This window comes from Symphalangus syndactylus, chromosome 2 (assembly GCF_028878055.3).
Source record: "Symphalangus syndactylus isolate Jambi chromosome 2, NHGRI_mSymSyn1-v2.1_pri, whole genome shotgun sequence".
NCBI classification, from domain to species: Eukaryota; Metazoa; Chordata; class Mammalia; order Primates; family Hylobatidae; genus Symphalangus; species Symphalangus syndactylus.
This window is the reverse complement of record NC_072424.2, coordinates 130,293,800-130,321,608: the sequence shown is the minus strand read 5'-3', so window position 1 is coordinate 130,321,608 and position 27,809 is coordinate 130,293,800. Positions and strand designations below refer to the sequence as shown.

Genomic DNA, 27,809 nt, shown 5'->3' with positions numbered 1-27,809 from the left:
TGTGTCCCTCAAGTTATTTTTAAATTACTAAAAATGCTATTTGCTTTAGACCCCAATCTGTTTTCCATATATCTTTTGTTAGTGCTCAATCGTGAAGTCAAATTGTGTCTCCATTTCCTGTTTGCTTTGAGGGTGATCTACTCTTCTTTAATCTAATTGGACTAAATGTGATTACACTCAGGGAAGCACAAATTCAAAGTTGGATTTTTCCACTAATTCTTGACAGCCAGATTCGGAAGAGTGTAAAATAGTTTTCCCACTTGCTGTAGCTAATTTTAATAGGAAGGTCAAGAATCTGGCTATCTGTCCTTATACCTGCTGTGACTCAAAATACGACAAGGAAATTTTTGAAAGCCTTTGTTCTGTGTGCCCCTGTGTCACTTGGAAAATACCTGTGTCTTTCTGGGGTAGCCTGAATCCCATAGTAGTTAATTCTTTAGTTACTTACCTCTGACAGATATAACAAGGTAGGCCTTAGAAGTTAATTTGGTGGCAGAAGGAGGTTTAGAGGGAAAACACACCAAATTGCATAGGATTTGTCATCAGGAAACTTGAGTACGATGTACTCTTGGAAACTTGAGTGACTGGAAGCAAAATCTAACACTGTCTAAATACATGGGAGTGTTGTAAACTGTGCATAGCAGGACTCAAAAACCAAGACTGTGCTATGTGCTAGTATTTCTGCTGTAAATACCTACTGATTTCTTATTCCCAGTCTGTAGTTGGACCTTGAACACTGGCTCATGCAAAGCAAGTTCTATTGATTTTATTTATATCCTATAGATACAGAATGTGAATGCATACCAGTAACTGCAAAAGCAAGCAGCTACTGCGGATTAGAGTTAACATAAGCAAAGAAAGACGGGTTAGTACTTATTTTTTTGAAAAACCACAGCAGGAACAATTTAATAGCTGACTGAGTTGCTACCAGAAAGACATGCACAGGCATGTTTGCTGATTAGCTGAGGTCCACTTTGTTCTTATTTGGCAGATTATGCAACAGTCGTTTCCCAGAACATTAGTAATAATGCTGCAAGAATAATAAGGGAAAGTTTGTTTACACTGAATATTTTAAAAGAGATTACAGTCACCTCAAGTTGCTAAGATAGAAAGTAATAATAATAATAACATGTAGCATGCATTGAATGCCTATTACATTCCAGGCACTGTGCTATGTGTTTTGCATATACATTGTTCATTTAGCTTTCAAGCAACCCTGTGAGGTAGCTGTTAATAGTTTCCTCATTACAGAGATGATGAAACCGATGTTCTGATAGGCTGAGAAACTTGTTCAAGGTTGCACAGCTAGTAAGTTGTGGCAAATCTAGGCTGTTCTGACTGCAAAGATCATGTTTATTTATGTTGACACCACAATCTTAAAATGGATCAACATCCTATTGGATTACTGAACTGTAGTGAAATGCAATCTAACTTCTCTTTTTAATGTTATCAGCAGTTTGCATAATTAAATTATTGAACAACTATTTTAAGATTCTAAAGCTGTGGTTTTTGAACTCCAGTTCGGATAAGAATGACGTGAGGAGTGTGTTCCAATGCAGACCTCTAAGCCTTGTCTCAGACAGTCTCGGGGCATCTGATGCAAAACCCAGGAAGCTCCATCTCTAATGAGCATTGCATTCTGATGTCATTCGTCCATGAAACACATTTTGACAGATACAAATCTAGAGGCATGTAATTCAGCCCAGACCACTAAATAAAAGCTTTATTCAGACTTGTTCTGCTCAATGCAGTATGACATTAGGAAAAACTTTATCAGGTGTTGCTCCTTGAAATAGTCCTTTAGGACATTTATTACATTCCCAGATTGAAGACCACCATCCTATACCATGGGAGTTAGAGCAAACCTCATCAATTGTACACACCACCATCATGTGTCATTCAGGGATGGATTATAGCTCAGATGGAAGAGTTCTTGCATTTCATGTTTTGATACATTCATTCACATTTATATTTCTTAAGAAAGCAAAATTCCAATGGTTATTCTCTTAAAATAAGTACTTCCATGGTGGCTTAAAGAACCTAAAGCCACAGAAATGAAAAGCAAAACAAAATTAAACATAAACAAAACAAAAAACCAAAAACAGCCAAGAGTGAACTGAGGTTTCAAGAGTCCTGTTCTATAAGGATTTGACTGAATGGTGCCTGTCCCAAGGATCTGAAAGTGTTAGTGTGCCTGAAAGAAACAGAAGTTAGATTATATAAATATTTATATATAATTAATATTTATATTATATAAATATTTATATATAATTAATATTTATATTATATAAATATTTATATATAATTAATATTTATATTATATAAATATTTATATATAATTAATATTTATATTATATAAATATTTATATATAATTAATATTTATATATAAATATTTATATATATTTGTTGTTTTCGTAGATGAGATCTGGAGATTTGCCTCAGAAACGTGTCTGCACCTCTGCAAAGGCATCCCCAAGCTCAACCCTGTGTAGTTACCTCCTCTTTGCTCTTGTTCTTGCCTTTCCTTTCTGCACCTGACAGAAATATTATATATAATATAATATTATATATATATTATATATAATATATATATTTATATATTATATAAATATATTTATATATAATATATTTATATATTATATATAATATATATAATATTTTATATATATTATATATTATATATATTTATATATATTATATATAATATATAAATATATAATATATAATATATTATATGTATATATTTTCTCTCTAAACTTACTCCTTTTGCCACCAAATTAACTTCTAAGGCCTACCTTGTTATATCTGTCATACATATATATATATATATATATATATATATATATCCCATTATATATTCCATGACTGTAGATTTGGCCCATTTTCTCCATTCTCACCCCATTATGAGTTGAGGCTCAAATCATAGTTACAGCTGGGGACTTCATGTAATTTGTTTTTGAGAATCTGTAACTCATAAAGTGATGACTTAGAGCTTGGTTGAATATCTCTAATGTTTTTGCTTCCCCCCGCTCCCACAACCCATAAAGTTAAAATATGTTCTGTGGTTCCAACAGGTGAAACAGAGCTTTGATGCTATTATGCTGTATCTAACAATGAACCTGTTTTCTTTCTTAGTCACAGAAGTTTGCTGTATGTGATACATACTCTTTTAGGATAGGTAGATGCTATTGTCACTGTTAGTTTGATCATTTCCCTCAAAGTTTTAAAAAATAATTAACCTAATTCTTGAGCATATGAATTAGAATGTCAAGGTAACAGACTTTTATAGGGAAATCTTCAGAAAATGTATGCAGAAAAGTTATAATTTATGAGAGTCCCAGTATTACATTCTTGACATTTCTTGAAGATAGGTTCTAAATCTTCTTGAACATTTTTTCCTGTTTTCAAAATTAGAGAATGGTAAGTTGGGGTCATCTGAGGGAAGAAGAGTTGTGAGCAATGAAATCCAACCTGCTTTTTCATCACTTCTCTTCAGTTTCAGTTAAAAATGTCAGCCTCCTCTATAGAGATCTCAAGTAGGTACTGCCCAGAGGGGAGTCTCCACCTCTAAGTGCCTCGCCCTTAGAAAAGTATTCCTTTTTCTTTCTTCACCCTTAATTTTTCATTGCCTGAGGATATTCAACAAGGTGTTATCTAATTCCAGCAGTTGACAATGAGGTGTGAGTGTCAAATAGAGGTATCCTTCCCAGAAAGTGTTTACATTCCTAAAATGTTTATTAGACCAAAGGCAACTCCCTCTTTCAGAATTTGTGGCTGATTTGTTTTTGTATGCTCTGTGGGCTTTTCCTGCCTTCCCTCATAAACTAAATGACCCAGAAATCATCAACACACATCATTCACACACAACACCCATGAACAAATACCATGGAATAACTTTTATTTCGTAGCTTTTGGCATTACACCAATTCATTCCCCTTACCTCTGCTTGCTCTCCTTTTTAAGTTACTCTTCATCCCTAGCAGAAAGTGAATTGTCCTTCAGGAAAGACTTTTTCTGTAAGGAATCTTTCTAACTGCAGAGGAAGGAGCTTTTGAGTATCTGGCAGTGATGAGTATTATTACTGACATTCTGTGGCTAACTGGTTTTGTGACATTGGGCAGGTCATAGACTTTGGAGCTGTTTCCTAATCTATAAAAAGTGCTCTTATTCTAGAAATCTATTATTCTGGGAGTCCCCTTATTCTGTTTATTGGCTTTGAAGCTCTTCCAATCCAAATAATTTCTCCCATAAGGCATAGGAAATGAGCACTTTTACAAAAAGCAAGACATTTAGGACTGAAATGAGTCATTCTAACAGCTAGTTAGACTGTTGTGCATTTTGGATACATGTAATTAATGGACCCCTCCTTTAAGAATAGTGAGAAGAACTGAATTGGCAAAATGGACAAAAATAGAACATACTTTGGTTTGTAAAAGTTTGAATTTACGTAAGATCGTAGTAACATTACCTTAATTGTTATACTTCATTACAGTAAAATGCTAAGTATTATATTACGCAATGACAATAGAAGTATCACTCAGACACCTCAGAAGTGTCATTAAAGATGTAGGCATTATACAAAAATATATTTGATTTCTACTTGCCTTTTCAAATGCTTCAGGCAAAAGGCCAGTCCAAGACTGCAGTGATAAAGCTGCCCCCACCCCAACCCCTTCCTTAATTCAGGAAGCGACTAGAGTTTTGTTATTGTAATTACAAATATGGTAATTTCCTGGCAAGGAAATTTTTAAAAACTGTGGTGATGCACAAACTAGCATTGAAAAATTTAAAAAATGCATTGAAAATAACAAGTTAGTTGCATATAGCCAGTAGAAAACGATTAAAAACTAAATTTAGTTACATGTTACTCTTTCCTTTTTAAATTATTTAAGAAAATACACTAAAATGTTAATCTTTTTTCTGCCAGGGAAAATGCCTCCTTTGCCACAGTAATTGACCCAATACAAATACAGCTATAATAAAACAATTTTGTTTCCTGAGACCCATTTTCTTTCTCTCTTTGTGGGTACTTTAAGTCATGGATTTTGGGTTAAATCACACCGTTTTATTAGTGACAAGAAGGTAATTTGCATGCTTTTTTCCTTCCCTTTTTTAGGATAAAAAGTATACACATATAGAAATTAAATATAAATCCTCCCCCTTCATCATGCAGCTGTCATGAAATGCCTCTGAAGGATTGTAGGTGTGTAGCTCTAAATTTCATGGTGCTACAGGATTCATATACACATGTACTCTCCATTCCTTCAGAAATTGCTGGCATTTTTTGTTTGTTTGTTTCTGCACATTGAATTCTTCTTTCTTCCCTTGATTTTCCTTTTCTGAAGACCTAGCTTCAACACAAGTGCCAGTTCTCAGCTAGAGGTCATTGCCAAGGCTGTTATTTAAAAAGCAAGCCTAGTAATCAGTACTTTGTTTCCTGGTCTTAAGCACTCTCAGAAGACAAACCCAGTAGGGGTCACTTCTATTCCACTGGGTTAAAAGAAACCTCAGAATGGAACACACTGTAAGGTAATGTTTCCTGGTTAAATTTATTGAAACTAAGTAACTGAGATAGAAAGTTGTCAATTGAAAAATATCTCTGTATTACTGTGTAGGTCAAAACAGACCAGAGTAAACATCAAATTAAATAAGCAACTTGATTTCTGAGCAAAGTCCCTTCCCTTCTTGCTTTCTGAGCAATGGGATGAATCTCCCTTTGTGCATCCTTTTCTGAGACTGGGCAGGGTGGTCTCATGTGAATTCCTCCGCATCTGGGTGCTTTTAGGAGAGAGCTCCTAGATAGATGTTTACCTTACTTATTGCTGTGAGTAGGAGTTTTTTTGTTTGCTTGTTTGTCTTTCTCTTTAGTGAGGTACACTACAAAAGAAAGACTTCTTACCATGATAGTAAGGACTGAACCTTCCTAGATAGCTCCCTTTATTAATTTGTAGAAGGAAGGGGATACCATTGTTTCGATTGCCTCTGATTAAGGGAACAGCTGTTAGTAATCTGCAAGACCTGCTTCCTGGTGGGAACAGGTGCAGCACACCACCCATCCCAAAGTTTGTTGGGATGAAGGACTGAAATAACCCAGCACTGAGAGACTGGAGATCCAAGGTGGCCTCAGCAAGTCCGGCCTCTAGTGCTGGCAAGGCTGCACCTCCCCAAAAGGGTCAAGTTGACCACTTTGGCCTTTAACTAGCAACCTTTTTGTTTTTCGGAGATTTCACTGACTACCCCATCTACCTCACCCAAAAGGTATGTTAATTCCCTGGCTATCCTGTTCACAGGAGAGAAGCTAAATATTATACACAGAGAAGGAGAGTATGAGTTTTATATATGATATAGTAATGGTTTTATAGGCAGAGACTCAAAAGATTTTTCTGAAAGCATAAAAATATTTTGATGTGTTTGGGACAATCAAATACCTACATAATATAGAGGAAATACACTATTTTAACTTTTATATTGCTTGGTGCTGAGCAAGAACATAGAAGCAACAGAAAATGGAAGATTGTTTTTTATTTTGTTGTGACTTCATAATGATCTATTTAGTTATTAACATGGAAATAATTGAAGAATTCAGCAGAGTTGTCACACAGGGTCTAGACAACACGAAATAATTGCTAGACTTATGCTTTTTGTTTTTAAGTTATTTCAGAAACTAAATTGTAAACTAAGTTGCAGGTCAGTCTATTCAGCAGACTGAAATAACTAAGAACACCTTAATGACAGGCTAAGGTCATATTCAGATCACCTGTAATTTAATAAAGGTGTATTTATTTTATGAAAGTATGGCCTCAAGACTTGTTTCTATGGCTATTTTAGTCGCATCAAAAATCAAACAACCATATCTTTACCATCAAAGAGAGGTGGTTTATATACCCAAATTGTTTTAGGCAGAGTGCAAGAATTCACACTTCTAGGGCCATCTCCAAGAAGATCTCTGAATTAATTATATGTGTGGCTCTCCACTGGCAGAGTATTTGAGAGTATTTTGGATGCAGCTTGTGTATATTCTTTTTTCTTCCTCCATTTCTTCTCATCATTCCTAAAGCTGCTTATGACCCACTTTTTCTATTCTACTACAGATATGCAAATCTAGTTGTCATTTCTCACAGTGTAATTATTATCTTTACTTTTAAATCTTTAAAATATGGTCTTTTCCCTTCTTTATTAAACTTACTTAAAAAATTTAAATTTAACAATGGGCTAAGCTATATAAGCACTGATATATGTGCTTTTCAAACATGAACTTCTGTTATCCTACCAACAACCTTATGAGGCAAGTGCCATCATTATCTCTATTTCACAGATGAGGAAACTGAAAGAAGGAGAATCTAGATAACTTGCCCACAAGGTGACGATGAAACTAAACCCAGGAAATTGGATGCATGCTGTGAACCACTGCACCACAAAATTTTCTACAGCTTATGATCCATACAGTGATCCCCAAATTTGATTGTGCATAAGAATCACCTGGGTATCTTGTTAAAGCCGATTGCTGATCTGCTTCTGTAGGTCAGGACTGAAGCCAGGAATTTACATTTCTAACAAGTTGCCAGGTGGTGCTGATGCTGCTGCTCTGGGCACTTTAAAGACCACTGATGTATGATAATACTGAGACCAGGAGCAATAAAGAACTAATTCATGAATGTTACTTAATCTTCATTATAAGAGTTAAAAATACTGGCTTTCAAAAATGGCAACTTATTACAGCTCAAAATCTCTTCCTTTGTTTAAAAGTTACCCCTGGATATTATGCTTATCTCACTGTTTTTTAAATTGAATAATGTAAAACTTTATTTCACATGTTTTAAAGACCATTTTGTGAATTGCTGGTCCATATCTTTGCTTACAAATGTAATGGGTCTGAAAGTTTTTCTCATTGATTTTATTTAAAATTCTAAGCCAGGTGCAGTGGCAAGAGCCTATAGGTCTAGCTACTCAGGAGTCTGAGACAGGAGGATCCCTGAGACGAGGAGTTGGAGGCTGTAGTGTGCTGATTGCACCCGTGAATAGCCACTGCACTCTATCTTGGGTACATAGAGAGACTCTGTCTCTAAATGTAAATAAATAGGCCAGGTGCAGTGGCTCATGCCTGTAATTCCAGCACTTTGGGAGGACAAGGCAGGTGGATCAACTGAGGCCAGGAGTGCAAGACCACTTTAGCCAAGATGGTGAAACCCCATCTCTACTAAAAATACAAAAATTAGCCAAGTGTGGTGGTACCCATTTGTAGTCCCAGCTACTTGGGGGGCTGAGACATAAGAATTACTTGGACCCAGGAGGTAGAGGTTGCAGTGAGCCAAGATCTCGCCACTGCACTTCAGCCAGCTTGAGCAAAAGAGCGAGAGACGCTATCTCAAAAAAAAAAAAAAAAATGAATAAATTAAATTAAATAAAATTTTAACTCATATTTTTAGCACATATTTTCCCACTATACTCTTTGCCTTTATGTTTATAGTATGTTGGATATGCATTTTTAATTTTTATGCAATGAAACCTATTCCTCTTTAGTTATTTTCAGGCCTAAAATGTCTTTCTTCATTATTAAGCATATTTGCTATATTTTCAGGTAGTTGTTATAGTTTATTTTAATTCCCTAAACCATTTGGAATTCATTTTGGTGTAAAGTGAGGTTCTCAATGATTTTTTTTTCTACTTTTGTTTGCACTCTAGTTTTCCCTAAACTATTCATCAAAAGATCTTTCTCATTTTGTCTAGATAGACACAAGTCTCTTTCTGGACTGTGTATTTCATTGCATTCTATGGTGTGTTCTTTCTCTGTTACCACATTGCTTTAATTAATGTACCTTTTACATTTTATTTTTAATATTTGATAGGACAAGTGATGTGTTCCCTTCCCTTGTTACTTTTCTTTTTCATATCTGAGATTTTCTACATGAGAAAGTCAGACCGCCCTCCTTTTCTCCAGAAAGCACCCGGGAAGCTATTTTTTGACAATAAAGATCACTTTTTTTTCTTGGATTTTGCACAAAAATCTGTAAGTGCAAAGTTACTGCTATAATAACTAGTTAGCATTGGAATAGCAGGAGAGTTTCAGGCTGGGGACATCATGGCAGATGAAAAAATACTCTGTTCTTCTTTTATTCTTCTCTGTTGCCTTTGCTTCAGCAGATGGTAGAAGGACTCAGTGGTAATAATGGAGACAAAAAAATCAATAGAAGCATCCAAATTATCCATTATATATACTTCACTGTAGGCTAATTAAGATCTTTATTATTAAAGAAAAATGTAAGCACTGTGTAGGTTAGGAAAACAAAATAATGTACAGTTTTATATTGCAATGGGAAAAGAAAATCTTTTTCATTGGCTGAGTTATTAATAGAATGATTAAAATGGTTATGCTTAGCATTCATCTATCTACAAATGAATGGATGAAGAAATTGTGGCATATATATAATGGAATATTATTCAGCTTTTAAAAAGAAGGAGGTCCTGCGACTTTTGACAACATAGATGAACCTGGAAGACTTGTGCTAAGTGAAAAATACTGCATGACAGTTACACAATAAATCTAAAAAAGGTCAAATGCGTAGAAACAGAGAGTGGAACAGCAGTTAACAGGTGCAGAGGGATGGGGCAGGTTAGGGAGATGTGGGACAAAGGGTATACAGTTGCCACACATACATACGCACACACACACACACACAAAGTATGTGAAGAGATGGATATGTTAGTTTTCTGTAGTAATCATTTCACTATGTATATCAAAACATCATGTAAGACACCTTAAATATATACAATAACAAGTTAATGTTTAAAATAATATGTAGAAAAACAAAAGATGCTTGGCAGTGCCACAAAAAAAAGGGTTTGTGGATTGTTATTCTACCCGAAATTAGGCCCTTAAATAATGAAAGTCACTCTTACAACTGTGGTTGTTTGTGAAATTAATATTTGAGTCAGGCCAAGCTCTAGGTGGAGTAATCCTATAAAGACACCTTGCTGAAAATGCATCTGTGGTTTCTCTTCCTGCCTGATGTCCATTTGGCATCCACATTCTGTTGATAATCCCACTAAGCCTTATCCTACAGCACCGTGAATTTAAGATTTCGTGCCAAAAATGCTCTTTTAACCATGCTTTTAATTTAATTTGAAAGGTGGTGGATTGGACTCAAATTGTCTCTGAATCTATATTTTGCTGCTCCTGGATCTTCCTGTGTCCCCTTTGGCCCTCCTTCCTCTCACACTTCTTAATTGCTGCTATTTAATGTGGATATTTTTTTCTCAAAGCCGGTATTGTTTCTTCCTGAAAAGAAGCAACATTGCCCTTGACAGTGCAAAACGAAAATACAAAGAAAGGTCATGCTAGTTGCTCGCTTCAGCTTGAGAAGAGAGAACATGTTTTTCTCAAACCTGCCAGCATCTCTGTGTTACCTTGTGTCATCCCTTGTTCCTTCACTCTTATCTCAGTGGGCTGGCATGCTTAACCTTGGTTTTGCACACACACCCCAGGTTCAACACTGGAGGGGTAAGGAGCTAGAAGCTGCTATATTTGCTTGGTGCTTCTTTCCCTATTTTTCCCTATACACAGCTGTAGTGCTGTGGAAGAAAAAAAATTATTTTTCAAGGATGTAAAGGAACTAAGTTTACAAGGGCGTTAGGGTTAGGTTTTGTATCTTCTTTTTCTCCTTGCCCGTGTGCCCTCTGCTCCCGTCACCCATGTATGTAGTCAGTGCTTTGCACATAATTTGTGTGCAGTAAATGTTTCTTGAGTCATTTAAGAAGCCTGGTCCTCATTTAAGGCTACAAACCATGTTTATTCTAACTTTTAAACCCCACAGTTCCTCCCCCTTAGTTGGCACTGAGTAGCTGGATTTCCAAATGGAAATAAGGCTTAAGTGAGAAACTGAAAAGGACAAGAAATCTTATTTGTAAAACAACTGAAAACCATCTCCCTCTTATTTTTTCAGTTTTTTAGAAATATGCCCTTCCTTAGAGCCTCCTTTTTTTTTTTTTTTTTTAAATTTCAGCAAGGAACTTGTCTGAATAAGGGAAGATTTCAAAGTGAAATAAAGTTTAGCAACCTTTGACCCTTTTCTGGATCTTGAGTGAATACCAAATGAGAATTTCAAGAATTATAAGGTTGAAGATTTAATGTTGAATATATGGGTATTGGGTGGGCAGACACTTAGCACATAATAGAGGGTAAATAGCAGTGCCAGTAAATGCCAAAGAGTATTAATAAGTCCGTACTTTTCCCTGACTTTAAATTGCTGCATATGCCATACTGGAGGACAAATCAGCTAACACTTAGGAATGAATACTAGGTGGTGGGCCCAGCTTTTAACGATTCAGGATTACTTTATTCCCAGTAATTGATTAACTTAATTGGCCTGAACATGTCAAGATAAATTAAAACCAGTGAGTTGGATTTGCTCAGTAAATATACACTTGAATGTCTAAATTCCACAAGAGGCCCTCTTTCTTAGTGTTGAAGCTGGTGGAGGCAAAAGGAACCATATAAATTAACAATCAGGTTTCTCTTGGCTTCTAGAAACTTCTTTGCTTCCCTGTCTTTATTAAATACATATTCTAATAATAAAAGAAAGCAATGGTCTGTTCTATTCCCTTAAGAGAAGTTAATTGCTGCTATCATGTTTAAATCAATAAGAGTAAAAACAAGTATAACAAGTAACTAACATTTATTGATGAATGAATACTATGTGATAAGTTTTGGACACAGCATTTACGTAAAATATCTAATTTAATATTTACAGTGATTCTAGGAGGTTTTCATTATTATTTTTGTCTCTAGTTTACATATGGCCAAATGAAGCTATAAAGTGGCTAAGTCACCTTTTGAAATTCTCGCAGTAAATGATGATGCTGGGATCCCGAATCGGATCTGTTGTACTCCTAGACCCCAAAATCTGTTGAGGAAATTCATATTTCTTTTGGCCTCTACTGAAGAGTGAGTTTGATTTTTTTTTCCCTAGAAATCATGAGAATAGTTAACATTTTTTATAAGCAAACTTTTGGGGGTTAACAAATTTGATGTTATAATAAACATCCCTGTCCAGGCACACTCGCTCATGCCTGTAATCCTAGCATTTTTGGAGGCCAAGGTGGGCAGATCACTTGAGTTCAGGAGCTCAGAACCAGCCTAGGCAACGTGGCAAAACCCTGTCTTTACAAAAAATACAAAAATTAGCCAGGCATGGTGGCGTGTCCCTGTAGTCCCAGCTACTTGGGAGGCTGAGGCGGGAGGATTGCTGGAGCCCAGGAGGTTGAGGCTATAGTGAGTCGAGATCATGCCACTGCACTCCTGTCTGGGTGACAGAGTGAGACCCTGCCTCAAACCAAAACCAAACCAAAACAAACAAAAAACAAACATTTCTTACTCTAAATGAGTCAGAAAAATGAAAACATTTTCACCAGTGATTTTGTTTGTGGTGTTGTTTTAATAGGCATGAGTAGGCTACAACTGATTCGTGTTTTTCCTTAAAATCCCAGGCCAAGAAATTAGTTGATTCTAGATGTGGAGAGTCTCACACATCTGTAAACATTTCTTGCTTAAAAAATCTAGTCTTTGATTGTCTTAGGCATTATAAAATGGAATTCAAAAAATATTCTTTGTTCATTCTTACACCTATATTTGTTTGTCTTTTGTAAGGCTCTTTCTTTAACTGATATTTTATGTGCTTAAGTAATGTCAAACCTCTCCAATATTGTTTGCAAGTTTCAAAAAAATGGTGTGATTCTCTTGGCAACTTGCTATGTATATTTCTAGTATGGCAATTATAATTTGTGATGAGTGTTTTGCAATATTAGATATTTGGGAAAAATTCCAGAAAGTTCAAAGAACAAATCAGAAATAAACAAGATTATATCTTGTGTAAATATAAATACTGGAAATTAAATGCCCATGTCATAGTGATCCAAAAAGTGCCCATTTAATTTCTTCTCCCAAATTCTAGAATTAAATTTCTAAAGTAACAATTCTGGAAGTTTTTATAAGTTGGATGATTTTTTTTCCAACAAAAATCTCTTAAAAGTTATTAAGATTTAAAAAAATTTTTCCAGCTTCATTGAGATGACATAAAAATTGTGTCAATGTATCTTTTCAAGGTGTGCAATGTGATGATTTGATATATTTCTCATTGTGAAACGATTGCCACAATCAACACTAGGATTTTAATAAGATAAAATGCCTAATTTTCTAAATACCAAATGAAAAAATGTCTCTTTTTTTTCACCAAAAGTGCATCTGAAGCACTTTTTATAAATCGATATGAACACTGTCTTTGTAGACACGCTGGCACTGGGGAGCAGTGCATTTGGCTAGTAAGCAGGGGGTAAGGACGAAGAAGAAGGAAGAATAGTGTGCTTTTATAGAGATGTTGCTATAGTGATAATATCAGGAGAATGCTGCTAGGAGAGTTGGAAGTTCCCTTGGTGAAAGCTGTGTTTGGTTTAGATACGACTGAATTAGGATAATTTCCTAAAGTCAGTAAAATAGGTGAGATATGATAAAAACAACCTATAAGACTCCAGGTATGACAAAAGGTACTATTTTGTTATTGTTGTCTCTATGTGTGTTTCTCTGTCTCTTTTTTTTCTGTCTCTCTTTGTGTGTGTGTGTGTGTATATGTGTGTACTCTTTTTCCTCTATTATAATTTGAGTTGAAATACTTAGTACCAAAAAATGAATGTGTGGAGTAGACTTTAAAAGAACTCTAAAAGTTTAAAATCTTCTCTTCCTATTGTATCTGAACCTAAAACTAGTTGAAGTGAAATGAATAATACTGATTTACATTCATCATTTTGGAAAACCTAAAACCAGTATTTATAGTGAAAGCCTGAATAGCGAAAATTTAGATGATTGATATGTAGGGTTTTTAAAAAATATACACTTTAAGTTCTGGGATACATGTGCAGAATGTGCAGGTTTGTTACATAGGTATACATGTGCCATGGTGGTTTGCTGCACCCATCAACCCATCATCTACATTAGGTATTTCTCCTAATGCTATCCCTCTTATCCATTTGTCTGTCAATAGACAGGTTGATTCCACATCGTAGCTGTTGTGAATAGTGTGCAGTGCATATGATGGTGCAGATGTCTCTGTGATATACTGATTTCATTTCCTTTGGAGATATACTCAGTAGTGGGACTGCTGGATCATATGGTACTTCTATTTTTAATTTTTTTGAGAAACCTTCATACTGTTTTCCATAATGTCTGTAATAATTTACATTCCCACCAACAATGTCCAAGGGTTCCCTTGTCTCCACATCCTCACCAACAGTTGTTATCTTTTGCTATCTTGATAATATACATCCTAATGCATGAGGTGATATCTCATGGTGGTTTTAACTTGCTTTCCCTGATGTTTTGTGATGTTGAGCATTTTTTCTCATAATTGGCCATTCATATGTATTCTTTTGAGAAACGTCTAGTCAGGTCCTTTGCCCATTTTTTTTGTTTTTGTTTTTCTGCTATTAAGTTTTTGAGTTTCTAACATATTTTGCATATTAATCCCTTATCAATTGTGTGGTTTGCAAATATTTTCTCTGCTCTCTAGGTTGTCTCTTCCCTCTGTTGATGTTCCCTTTGCTGTGCAGAAGCTTTTTAGTTTGGTGCAATTCTATTTGCCTATTTTTGCTTTGTTGGCTGTGCTTGTAAGGTCATATCCAGAAAATCATTGTTTAGTCCAATATCAAGAAGCTATTTTGCCCATGTTTTCTTCTAGTACATTTATGATTTCAGGACTTAACGTTTAAATCTTTAATCCATCTTGAGTTGATTTTTGTGTATGTTGTAAAATAAGGGTCCAGTTTCACTTATTTGCACATGGATAGCCAGTTTTCCTAACACCATTTCCTGAAGGGACAGTCTTTCTCCATTGTGTATTCTCGATGCCTTTTTCAAAGATTAATTGACTGAATATTATGTATGGGTTTATTTCTGTGCTTTCTGTTCCAATCCATGTATTGTTTTTTTATGCCAGTACCATGCAGTTTTGATTACTACAGCTATATAATATAATTTAAAATCAGGAAGTATGCCTCCAGCTTTGTTCTTTTTCCTTAAAATTGCTTCATGGTCTTTGATGGTTCCATACAATTTTTAGGACTGTTTTTTTTCTATTTCTATTAAAAATGCCTTTGGGGCCGGGCGCAGTGGCTCACGCTTGTAATCCCAGCACTTTGGGAGGCCGAGGCGGGCGGATCACGAGGTCAGGAGATCGAGACCAGGGTGAAACCCTGTCTCTACTAAAAATACAAAAAAATTAGCTGAGCGTGGTGGCGGGCACCTGTAGTCCCAGCTACTCGGAGAGGCTGAGGCAGGAGAATGGCGTGAACCCAGGAGGCGGAGCTTGCAGTGAGCCGAGATCGCGCCACTGCACTCCAGCCTGGGTGACAGAGCGAGACTCCGTCTCAAAAAAAAAAAAAAAAAAATGCCTTTGGAATTTTGATAGGAATTACATTGAATCTGTAGATCATTTAAGGTAATATGAACATTTTGTCAATATTGATTCTTCTGATCCATAAAAGGAAATATCTTTCTATGTATTTGCCTTGTCAGTTTTTTGCATCAATGCTTTATTGTTTCATTATACAGATCTTTTATCTCTTTGGTTAAATTTACTCCTAAGTATTTTATTCTTTTTTGTGCTATTGTGAATAGAATATTTTTAAAATTTATTTTTTGAAAAAAAAGTCTTTTTGGATAGTTCATTGTTTATGTATAGACATGCAACTGAATTTTGTATGTTAATTTTGTACCTTATAACTTAACTAAATTTATCAGTTAGAACAGTTTTTTTGGTGGAGTCTAGAGTTTACTCTATTTGAGATAATGTCATCTGCAAACAAAAGTTTACTTATTCCTTTCTGATTTTGATGCCTTTTATTGCTTTTGCTTGCTTAATTGATTTGGGTAGGAATTTCAGTGTTATGTTGAATAGAACATAGCACTGTGTGAAAGTGGGCAGCCTTGTCTTTTTCCTGATCTTGGAGGAAAAATTTTCAACATTTTACCATTCACTATACTATTAGTTGTAGGCTTTTCTTATGTGGTCTTTATTGTGTTGAGATACATTCCTCCTGTACCTAATTTTTTGAGTTTTTAATCATAAAAGTATGTTGAGTTTTGTCAGATGCTTTTCATGCATCTATAGAGATGATCATATGACTTTTATCTTTCATTCTGTTATTATGGTATATCACATTGATTAATTTGCATATATTGAACCATTCTTGAATCTCAGGTATAAATCCCATTGACCATGGTCATGTTGAATTTGGTTTGCTAGTGTTTCATTGAGAATTTTCATGTCTACGTTTATCAGGGATATTGGCCTGTAATTTTCTTTTCTTGTATTCTTATCTGGCTTTAGTATCAGAGTGATGCTGGCCTTATAAAATGAGTGTGGAAGTGGTGCATTCTCATTAATTTTTTAAACAGTTTGAGAAAGATTGGTATTAGTTTTTCCTTAAATGTTTGGTGGAATTCACCCATAAAACCTTCAGATCCTGGGATTGTCTTTGTTGAAAGATTTTCTCTTACTACTTCAATATCCTTCCTCATTATTGGTCTGCTCAGATTTTCTATTTCTTCTTCTTCTTTTATTTTTCTTTTTGAGATAGAGTCTTGCTCTGTTACCCAGGCAGGAGTGCAATGGCGCCATCTCAGCTCACTGCAACCTCTGCCTCCCAGGTTTAAGCTATTCTCCCACCTCAGCCTCCCGAGTAGCTGGGACTATAGGTGCATGCCACCACACCCAGCTAATTTATTTATTTATTTTTTGTATTTTTGATAGAGATGGGGTTTCACCATGTTGTTCAGGCTGGTCTCGAACTCCTGACCTCAAGTGATCTGCCCACCTCGGCCTCCCACAGTGCTGAGATTTCGGGTGTGAGCCACCACACCCAGCCTTCTATTTCTTCTTGATTCAGTTTTGGTAGGTTGTATGTGTCTGAAATTTATCCATTTCTTCTAGATTATGCAATTTGTTGATATATAATTGTTCATATATTCTCTTATGATCCCTTATATTTCTGTAGTATCAGTTGTAATATCTCTTATTTTATTTATTTGAACCTCCTGTCTTTTCTTTAGTCTAGCTGAAAGTTTGTAATTGTGTTTATCTTTTCAAAAACCAACTCTTAGTTTCATTGATAGTTTTCTCTTGTTTTCTAGTCTTGATTCCATTTATTTCTGCTCTGATCTTTGTTATTTCCTTCCTTCTCCTAAGTTTGGGCTTAGTCTTTCTCCTTTTGCTAGCTCCTTGAGGTATAAAATTAGGTTGCTTAAAATCTTTCTTTTTTAAAAAAGTAGGCATTTATTACTATAAACCGTCCTCTTAGAACTAATTTTGTTGCATCTCCTAAGTTTTTGTAGGTAGTATTTCCATTTTCATTCATCTCAAGATATTTTTTGGTTTCCCTTTTATTTTCTGGCCCACTGGTTGTTCAATGAATTGTTTAATTTCCACATGTTTGAGAATTTTCAAATTTTTTTCATATTACTGATCTCTTGTTTTATGTTTTTTTGTGGTCAGAAAAGAGAAGATATGATTTCAACTTTCTTAAATATGATAAGAGGCCAGACAGCAATAGCTCATGCCTGTAATCACAGCATTTTAGGAGGCCGAGATGGGAGGATTGCTTGAGGTAAGGAGTTCTAGACCAGCCTGGGCAACACAGCGAGACCCTGTCTCTACAAAAAATTTTTAAAACATTAGCTGGGCATGGTGGCACTCAGCTGTAATTCCAGCAGCTACTCAGGAGGCTGAGGTGGGAGGATTGCTTGAGCCCAGGAGTTCTAGGCTACAGTGAGTGGCACTGCACTCTAGCCTAGGCAACAGATGCAACCCTCTCTCTAAAAATAAATAAATAAATAAATAAATAAAGTAAAATTAAACATGTTTATATATATGTGGTCTAATATATTAATATATTATCTATCCTGGAGAATTGTCTGTGTGCACTTGAAAATAATGTGTATTTTGCTGTTGCTGGATGGAATGTTCTATATATATCTGTTAGGTTGTTTAGGTTTATAGTGTCCTTCAAATCTATTGTTTCCTTATTGAGTTTCTGTCAGGATGATCTATCCATTGTCAAATGTGAAGTACTAAAATCTGCTACTATTATCATATTGCTGTTTATTTCTTTCGATTCTGTTAGCATTCATTTTATATACTTAGGTGCTCTGATGTTGGGTAAATATATACTTACATTGTTATGTACTCTTGATGAATTGATCCTTTTGTCATTACATAATGATCATCTTTGTCTCTTTTGACAGTGTTTGACTTAAAATCTACATTGTGCGATATAAGGATAGCCATCCTTGTTCTCCTTTGGTTACCACTTACATGGAATTTCTTAATCCATACCTTTACTTTCAGACTGTGTGCTTCCTTAAAGCTAAAGTGAATCTCGTGTAGGCAGCATATAGTTAGATCTTATACTTTTTAATCCATTTGGCCACTCTTTGTCTTTTGATTAAAGAATTTAGTCTATTTACTTTTAAAATAATTATTGGTAGGTAAGGATCCAGTACTGACATACTGTTGTTTTCTATTTTGCAGTTATTTTATTCCGTTCTTCCTCTCTTGCCATCCTCTTGTGATTTGATGATTTTTTTGTGGTGGTATGTTTTAATTCCTTTATCTTTGTGTATCTGCTAAGCTCTGAAAATTTAAACAGTCCCAGTAACAATGAGAATAGCAGCATGGTCCCACTAGTAATGAGATTAGTAGTTCTCATTAGTTGTATGCTATGTTCGATGTTCTGGCCTTATCGTTTTTAATATGGTACAGGGGGAAAGGGAGTAAGGAGGGTTTCATTTGACTTTGGCACTTGCTTGCTGAGGTACCCATTTCTGACACGGTTTTCTCATCCGTGAGTTGGAAATTGCGTCTACATTGCCTATCTCCAGATAGATTGTGATATGTAAAGTTATTCTGGAAACCCCAATGGGCAATTTGGACATGAGAGTAGAATGAAGTGATTGAAGGTATGGGCTTTTGAGGCAGACAGATACCATGCTCCACATTTAGTGTCTGTGTCACCTCAAGCGAGTTGATGAACCTCGTTTGCTCCAGTCTCTTTACATGTAAAATTGGTGAGGGTAGAGGATATTTCCTCATATGGCTATTGCAAAGTTTTAATTAGATAATATGTGTAGTAAATATATGCAACATATGCCTGCCCCATACATTCTAAATAGGAGATAGATTTCTATTATTATTAAAAGTAACCTTTAAAATTATTCATTACTATACAAATAAACTTGAGCATGTGAGGTTGGATTGACACTCAGGAAATTTATTTGTGACACCCACCAACTGCTGTCTCATGTGGAAGCGCCTGCAGCTGCCGCGGCGGCCAACAGGTTCTGGAGTCCAGTAGATCTTCTATTGTGAGGAAGCAGCCGAAAGCAACAGCACCATCTGGTGCTCTGTGCAGGATTAACCACTGAATGCAGGTCTTCCAAGTGGCTAATTGAATTACATGGTGGGGGTTGAATTTGAGATTGCAATTTCTAACGTTGGTTCTTCAAACTCTATGATTTGACGTTATTTCTCGGGTTCACTCTTTCAGGTGCTTGCTGTTTTTCATTTCATCTCCATCTAAGATTTATGAGTTTTGTTGTTAAAATTGTAGCTCTCTTTACATCTTCTCAAGGGGACAGGCAGTATAAAGTATAGGTGAAATTGTGTCAAATTATTGTATCTGTGCTTGGATATTGACAAAATAACATATAAATATATAATATAAATATGTAAATATATAAATATTTATATTTATATATTATGAGAGAGAAAGAGAGAAGAAATATTTAGATCACAGGGTGAGACTAAGAAATAATATTAGCAGTAATTTGAAATGCAAAATCCCAAAATGTGAAAATGTAAAATTGTAAAATCCTGAACCTACTTAAGATAAAGAGCAGTAATTTGATGAAAAGCAACAACCAAACTTTGAAAGCACTCTCTGAGAACAGTCACGTTTGTTTGAGAGAACTGTGGGTTTTTAAAAAGTCTAGATTAAATATTGGACATAAAATATACGAACACTGTGACCAGCTTTTCTCCCCTCTTTTCCCCATTCCACACAAAACAATGTATTTTGAATTGTTGAAACTCTTAGTATTGGAATACAGTTTCAGGTTCAAATAAAGTGGTTCTATGAAGGTAGTATTTCAGGACATTTTTCAAGACTCCCTGTCTTTCTGTTGCCCTGGTATTGCTAAGAGCTCATAACAGGAAAATATTTCATAGTTCTGGTGGCTTTCTTGCAAAAGCAGGAGACGCCACATTTTACAGGAGGGAGCTGGCTACATGTTGCAAGTTTGTCCAGCCTCAGCTTGAAGTCCTTCTCAAGGCTTCTGTGTGTGCTCTCTGATTGGAAATAACCTTTCATCCAAGAGATCAGTTGTCTTCATGTTTTCATTAACATGTACCTTTATATGTAATTCAGCAGGAAAACTCTTAGATGTGAAGGCAGCATTTTCTCCTTGGCTTCCATTGTAGCAAACAGTAGGAGGGTAGGCTTTCATGTTTTCCACAAGAATAATCTTTAATCATGCAGCAGTGATATTTTTAAAATCTACTAATATATTTCATGTCGCTGTTCTGAACTTTTCTTTGCATTTACAAAACTTGGACTGTGATGTAATTCTTTTTGATTCCTGTTTCCCCCGCTGGACTCTCAGGGACCAAACCCGTCCTCTCAGATTGCATCCACAGCTGGTCAGCAGAACGGCTGGTATACGGGAGGGTCACAGTGGAATTTATTAAATAAGTGAATCAAATAATCAGCAAATCGATCTGTCAAAATTAGATTAGGGTAAGAGACTGACTACTAAATACTGGTCATTATTCTGTAACTCTTCAGCCTTCATTCCAGTTTCTAGATTTCTGGCGTATTTCCTCACCCCCACTATTCTTTAGCTTCCTTGTTCACATCCGAGTTAATGATCTTCTCTGTGTATGTGGCAGGTTATTTGTGAGAACCCAAATGAGAAATGTATACAAAACATGAATAAGTTCAAGTGCTGTACAGATACAAGGTAAAAGGTATTTTCATTACTTCACTATCCAATTATTGTCTTATGCAACATTATATCCACAAATAGAGGAAGAAAAAGGTGTCGGGAAAAAATCCACAAAAGTTCTGCTTGAAACTATTCAAATGTGGTCTTGATCTAGAGCTAAAAAGTTTGAAGTGCCACAATGAGCTGTGCTGTTTTTCCTCCCATTGTATTGACTGCTTCGTTCTCTCTATTGTAATTATTACTCTCCGAGTGCACGTCTCCATCCCTGCACTTCCGTATGATTCACACAACCCTTTATCTGAAAGTCTAAGGACCCCAGCTTTGTCTTCAAACTCAGAATCTTTTGGATTTTAGAAGTGTCATACGGTGCACATACTGTTTATTATGGTTCACTCTCAATCAGAGTCTGTGGCAGCACCTTGCAATCAAAGATGTTGATATTTCTGCAGAGAAAAGTATGAATTTTCACATTAAGTGGAATAATGAAAGACTATAAATAGCCTTTTCTCAATTCAGGTCAATTTTTTGCTACCAAATTATTTACTACAAAGTTACAAAACTGAGGCCCATGCAAGGCTTCAAGGCTGATGCATCTGTCCCCTCCTCTCTCTCACACCCCCATATATATGAGATGACAAATTCTTCGTGAGATGAAAGCATTTCCACATTGTTGTCGCCCTAGAAGCCAACCCAGTGCCTAGCACATTTTCTAATATATGTGTCCTTGTATAACTGCCACCACTGTGACAAATACATTAAAATTTGGTAAATTTTAAGATTTTTAAAATATTTGTTTTTAAAAAATAGATTTTGCTTTACATAGTTCTAAAATATTTTTTTAGAGGTTTAGAATTATAAGATAAATTGAACACACTATCAGGTCTATACACCCTTTCCCACTTATACCTTCCCACCACATAAGACCAAACTTTCTAGATTTGAATGACATAATTTCAGACATCATAAGATATTTTAATTCATATTGGAAAAATTGTGTAATTTCTATATAACCTTTTGGCAAAAGTCTTAGATTTACTATATTTTGTCACTTTTCAAATAGATATATCAGTAGGGTGTAGGGTACTACCAGTATCTAATGCGTAAATGCCAATGACGTTGCTAGACATCCTATAATGCGTAAGACCACCTCCCACGACAAAGAATCATCTTGCCTAAATGTCAGTATTGCTGAGGTTAAGCAACTCTAACTTAGGAACTGAGATAATTATATTCCTTTCATCCCATCCGCCTTAGATTTAAAGTGAAATGGTTATATTTTGCAAATATAACTTTAACGAAATTCGGCCCTTTCAATCTAGCCACTGGTTTTAAATACAAAAGAAGTGCAACTCCAATTCTGAAAGTCTTAAGAGCAATGTAAGTCTTTACTGACATTCACTTGAAAAAAAAATTTTGAAGCAGTCATTAGAGGACTCAACACAGGCAACACTCCCTAAAAATTCTCTTAACTCATCTTTTCCCTCAAGCTCACAGCTATAGATAGCTATTAATTTTCTCTCCTCTTTTCCTCTGTCCCTTCCCATCAATCCATGTCAGAACTCATGCAGAGTAACTTTGGTTGCCCTTGTTCTTTGCAATTTTTAATCCATTACTTGTCTGATTAGAACAGGAAAAGCCTAGGAGACAGGCCCAAACAAGTAAGCCTAGAATCTTTTCATTATGGAAAACAGAGTGAGGGAGGAGGAGAAGGACCCCTCCACCCTCACCGCCCCTACACCCATGTAAATGCCTTTGTTTGAGTTAGCCTTTGCTGTGTAACAAACTACTCCAAAATTCTGTGGCTTAAGCCAATCACAATTAATCCTTTCTCACAGTATGTGGATTTGCTGGTTAGTTCAGTTAAATATGGATGGTTTCATAAGGACACATATACAAGACAATATACCAGGCAGGGGGCTGATCTTTAGGAATACGATATTGAGAAAAACACTTTCTTCCCACAAGGAATTTGTATCAAGTATGTATGGATGTGGGAGAGAGGAGGTATCAGACACATCAGCCTTGAAGTCTTAGGCCTCAGTTTGTTGACTTCACTTGGGTTCATCTGTGGCTGAGTTCATCTGCAGGGATGACTGAGCTTGAAGATCCAAGGTGACCTCATTCATGTGCCTGGTAGTTAGTTCTAGCTAACAAATGAGACATCTGAATTCTTCCACAGATGCAAACATCTTCTAATATGAACTGCTTTCTTTGCACAGTGGTTTTAGGATGGAGATCCAAGACAGCTAAAACAGAAACTTCATGACCTCTTAAGGCCTAGAATCAGATGACATAAAGTAATTTCTGCTGCATTACTAATTAAAGCAAGACCATACGAGTTCAGATTCAAGGGGAAGGGAAATTGATTCTACCCCTGGATGGGAAGAAGGACAAAGTCACCATACAAAAGAGGATGCATAGTTGGACCACAGGATTTTGTGGCCATAATTTAAAATCTGTCCTCTGGTCACTACTGTTTGTTTTCTTCCTCCATGGAAAATACATTCATCCATTCTCAAGGTATCAAAAGTCTCCTCCACCTTGGGTTTGGCATCAAGCTCTAAGTCCCGTGTTGCATCATTTGTATCTTGTCCAGATAGAGATGAGATTCCTCAGGTGAAATTTCTCTCAATCCATAGACCCATAAACTAAAAAGAGAAGTTACCTGCTCCCCACTTCTTCAACATGCAGTGATGAGGCAGGAGTGGGGTCACTGCAATAGATGCTTCTGTCCAAGGAGTGAGAGAATTGAACAAAGGAAGCAATTGTGGTCCAGCCATTCTGAAATCCAGTGAGCCACACGTGGCCAGTTCCTTTCGTCCAGGGGCAAGGCATGTTCCTTGTTATCTTGGTAAGAGATGGCTCAAGATTGCAACTGATAGTTTTCTTAGCCTTCTTCCTAGCCACACAAAGTTGTGGTTCCAGTCTCCTGTTCATTTGGGTTGGTGCTGTCCCTTCAGTGAAAGCTGGCTTCCTAAAAACTTGTCTGTAGTGCATTCTGTGCTCCCAAAATCTCAACTTTGAAACAAACATTGGACACATATGAAGCTGCTGTGGGCAGTGCCCTTAAGATGCTTAGAAGCTGGTTTGTCTAGTTGAGAAGGTCAGCTAGGCACTACTTTAAATCTTTCCAAATGTTCTCTTTTTTCCCCAGCCTTATTGAGGTATAATTGATGAATACAACTTACATACATTTAAGTTGTACAGTGTGATGATTTGATATACATATAAATTGTGAAATGATTACCACAGTCAAGTTAATTAACACATCCATTATGACAGATAAAGAAAATGTGACACACACATACAATTGATTATTATTCCTCCATTAAAAAATAAGGAAATCCTACCATTTGCAATGACATGAATGAACCTGAAGGACATGATGCTAAATTAAATGAGATACAGAATGAAAGGTACTGTGTGATATCATTTATATGTGGAGTTTAAACAAGTCAAACTCTTTCTGAGTTTTCAACAATACTCAGACCTTTGATTTGCTGTTACCCTGAAGCGTTTTCTTACTTTGCAAATCTTTTTTTTGGAAAAACTAGGAATAACAAAATATCTTATTTTTCAGTCCATCATATCCTAGGCCTCTGTGTTTCCTTTGCCTTGTGCCTGCAAATGAAACAGCTCATTTCTCTCTCTTCCAGCACCTTATAAGGTGCAGCTAAAAGAAGCCAATTAACACTTTCAGCATTCTGCAAGGAAATCTCCCTAGCCAGAATCATGAGTTCAAGTTACTGCAGGTGACAGAATATATAATATACAAAGTATGTATGGCTCTTTCTCCAATTTCCAATGGCGGTTCCCTCACTGCTTAATCAGCCTCCACTAATAGGCTCTTCATGTCCTTCCAATCTCCTTCCCCTATCTGGTCCCAAGGACAACACCATATGTCTTAGATTTTTGTTAGAGCAACACTACATTCCTGGTAGCAATTTCTGTTTTGGTTAGCTTTTCCTGTGCAACAAACCACCACCAAATCTTAGTGGCATAGAGCAACAATAGTTTAGGATTTCTCATATTTCTGTGAGTGGGCTGGGTGTTCCTTCTGCCAGCTGTGCCTGGGCCCATTCACATGGCTACATGCATCTGGGGGATCAGTTGGACTGGCAGGTCCAGGGCGGCTCACTCATGCGTCAGGCAGCTGTTGCTGGCGGCCATCTGAGGTACCTCAGTTCTCCTCCAAGTGACTTTTTTTTTTTTTTTTTAGCTGTGTTTTTACTCATTGAAATACTAGGTGAAATCAGGGTAAAGTCAACTAAAGGAAAAATGGTTGTTTCATTCATTTGTACTTAAACCAGCCAAAGTAGTACAAATGTCATTATGATGCAGCAAATACAAGACCTCTGTCTACAAATATTAGCGTAACCAACAAATTAGGGGATATAGTAAAACAGAGCCAAAAAGGGTGAGGAAATCAATGAAGTATGTTACAGCTTAACTGTTTACCTCAACAGCGTTTTTAAAAAATAAGTAAAGCCTCCCAGTCCCCCAAAATAGGAATATACCTTCATCACACCAATTTGTACTTTTATTTCTTACTCTTGAGGTTTAGAATCTATCCTCCAAGTGACTTCTTATTCATGAGGATCTTAGACCAGCTTCCTTGTGTAGAGGTCTGAGAGCAGAGTTGAATTCCAATACAGCCGAAGTGGAATTTCAAGTCCTCTTAAAGGCCCAGCTTCAGATGTCACTTAAAGTCACTTCTGTCATATTATTGATCAATGCAGCTCTCAATGCCAGCCCAGACTCAAGGTCTGGGGAAATGAGACCACCTCCTAAGAGAAGGGGTAATAAAATCACATTGCAAAGGATGCGCTGATCAAGATGGGAAGGATTTATGGTCATATTTGGAAATCTGCCACAGCTTGGTCCTGTAAATGTTTTTCATTTATATATTCAATTTTAAAATCTTAACATTGAGTAGTTATAAGCACCTGTAAATTGTTCATTTTCTTGTGTTGGACTATTCAATATACTTTATTCCATACCCATATATAATAAAGTTAGTGGTAATTTTAGTAATTGTAGATATCCAATCCGGATAATATAATTCTGTTCCCAAATCAAGTCATTTGACTGTGTTTCGAAATTAATAATCATTACATTTTCACCGTATGCCTTTGCTATTTTTTCCCCTTTGTAGTCACATCATTTGGTTGTGGGAAGAAATTCAATCTGCATTTGTCTATTTTTTCAATTTCATTCCAATATTTTATTGAGGTGTATTTGCCTGCAGTGAAAATGATGAAAAATCTTTATTAGATACTACCAGGAATGATGTGATTTTAAATATGTGATTTGTTTTAAATGAACATTTGCATTTATATTTTTAGATAATTTAAATCCTTAAGACATTTATTTAAGCTATCATTATTATTAAAGAAACCTATCAGGCATAATAATAATCTGCCAAAAAAAAACCCAAAAAGTTTATCATAACCTATTGCAAGTTTGTATAAATGTATCAATGCATGGTACTATTTATTTATTTATTTTCCCAGAGATTGCAATTTCATGCTTACCTATATATAATTATGTAAACAGCATTTCTTTCTTCTTAGTATTAATTAATTTATTTGTTTTTGAGACACAGTTTTACTTTGTTGCCGAGGCTGGAGTGCAGTGGTGTGATCTCGGCTCACTGCAACCTCTGCCTTTCTTTTTTTTTTGAGACGGAGTCTCGCTCTGTCGCCCAGGCTGGAGTGCAGTGGTGCAATCTCGGCTCACTGCAAGCTCCGCCTCCCGGGTTCACGCCGTTCTCCTGCCTCAGCCTCTCCGAGTAGCTGGGACTAGAGGCGCCCGCCACCACGCCCAGCTAATTTTTTTTTGTATTTTTATTAGAGACGGGGTTTCACCCTGGTCTCGATCTCCTGACCTCGTGATCCGCCCACCTCGGCCTCCCAAAGTGCTGGGATTACAAGCGTGAGCCACCGCGCCCGGCCAACCTCTGCCATTCAAGTGATTCTCCCGTCTTAGCCTCCCGAGTAGCTGGGATTACAGGTGCCCACCACCACGTCTGGCTAATTTTTATATTATTCATAGAGACAGGGTTTCACCATGTTGGCCACGCTAGTCTCAAACTCTTGACCTCAAGTGATCCTCCTGCCTGGGCCTCTCAAAGTGCTGAGCCACAGCACCCAGAATCTTCCTGGTATATATATATTAAATGTGATATTAATTACAGATGGATACTTCTAGACATTTACTATTTTGCTCTTTATGATATTTTATGATTCTGATGAAAATACATTATGCATTATTATGTACATACTGATACATGAAATGCTATATCGCTCAGAAATAAATTATTATGGAAGAATGTATTCAATATATTAAAATATACTAATTTCATTTACTGTCCAAATTTTAAACATACCATCTGTTAGGTGGATATTGTCATGTATTTTAATATTTTTGTAATTTAGTAAATCTATTTAAAAGTCAGTGGTCATAGGACCCTGTGACACAGTTTTACGTCACGTATTAGTTGCTACATTTGTTGTGTATGGTAAAATTAAAAGTATATTTAACATGTTTCTAGACAATATATTATTTGTGATTGATTGCAATGGCTGCACAATAACCCAAGCCACCTTTTATTATGATCTTTGTGCTTCCAGGTGCATGTTTAAGTCACCTAAAGTAAATCACAATTGTGCAGTACCCGCAGATGACTATTAGTATAACTCATCAGGAAGAAAACCATGAACTATCATCAGTTGTGATAGTTTCCTAATAGTCAAATGGAATCAC

General features: G+C 36.1%; 1 protein-coding gene across 7 annotated transcripts in view; it reads left to right on the top strand.

The window, feature by feature from the left end:
• The window catches only part of SYNE1 (spectrin repeat containing nuclear envelope protein 1), a 528,347-nt gene that overhangs the window by 57,227 nt on the left and 443,311 nt on the right, over window positions 1-27,809 (top strand). The window contains exon 1 of one of the 7 annotated variants that reach the window (XM_063632194.1): window positions 5,509-5,530. The exons of 4 other annotated variants lie outside the window; for them this stretch is intronic. Coding sequence is in view for 2 of the 3 variants with exons in the window: in XM_063632184.1 (XP_063488254.1) it covers window positions 13,498-13,537 (40 nt within the window). In the remaining variant the exon portion in view is untranslated. Of the gene's footprint in view, window positions 1-5,508; window positions 5,531-13,366; window positions 13,538-27,809 lie in introns of those variants that run through there. 2 more of the 7 variants (XM_063632188.1, XM_063632184.1) reach the window with 2 other exon arrangements.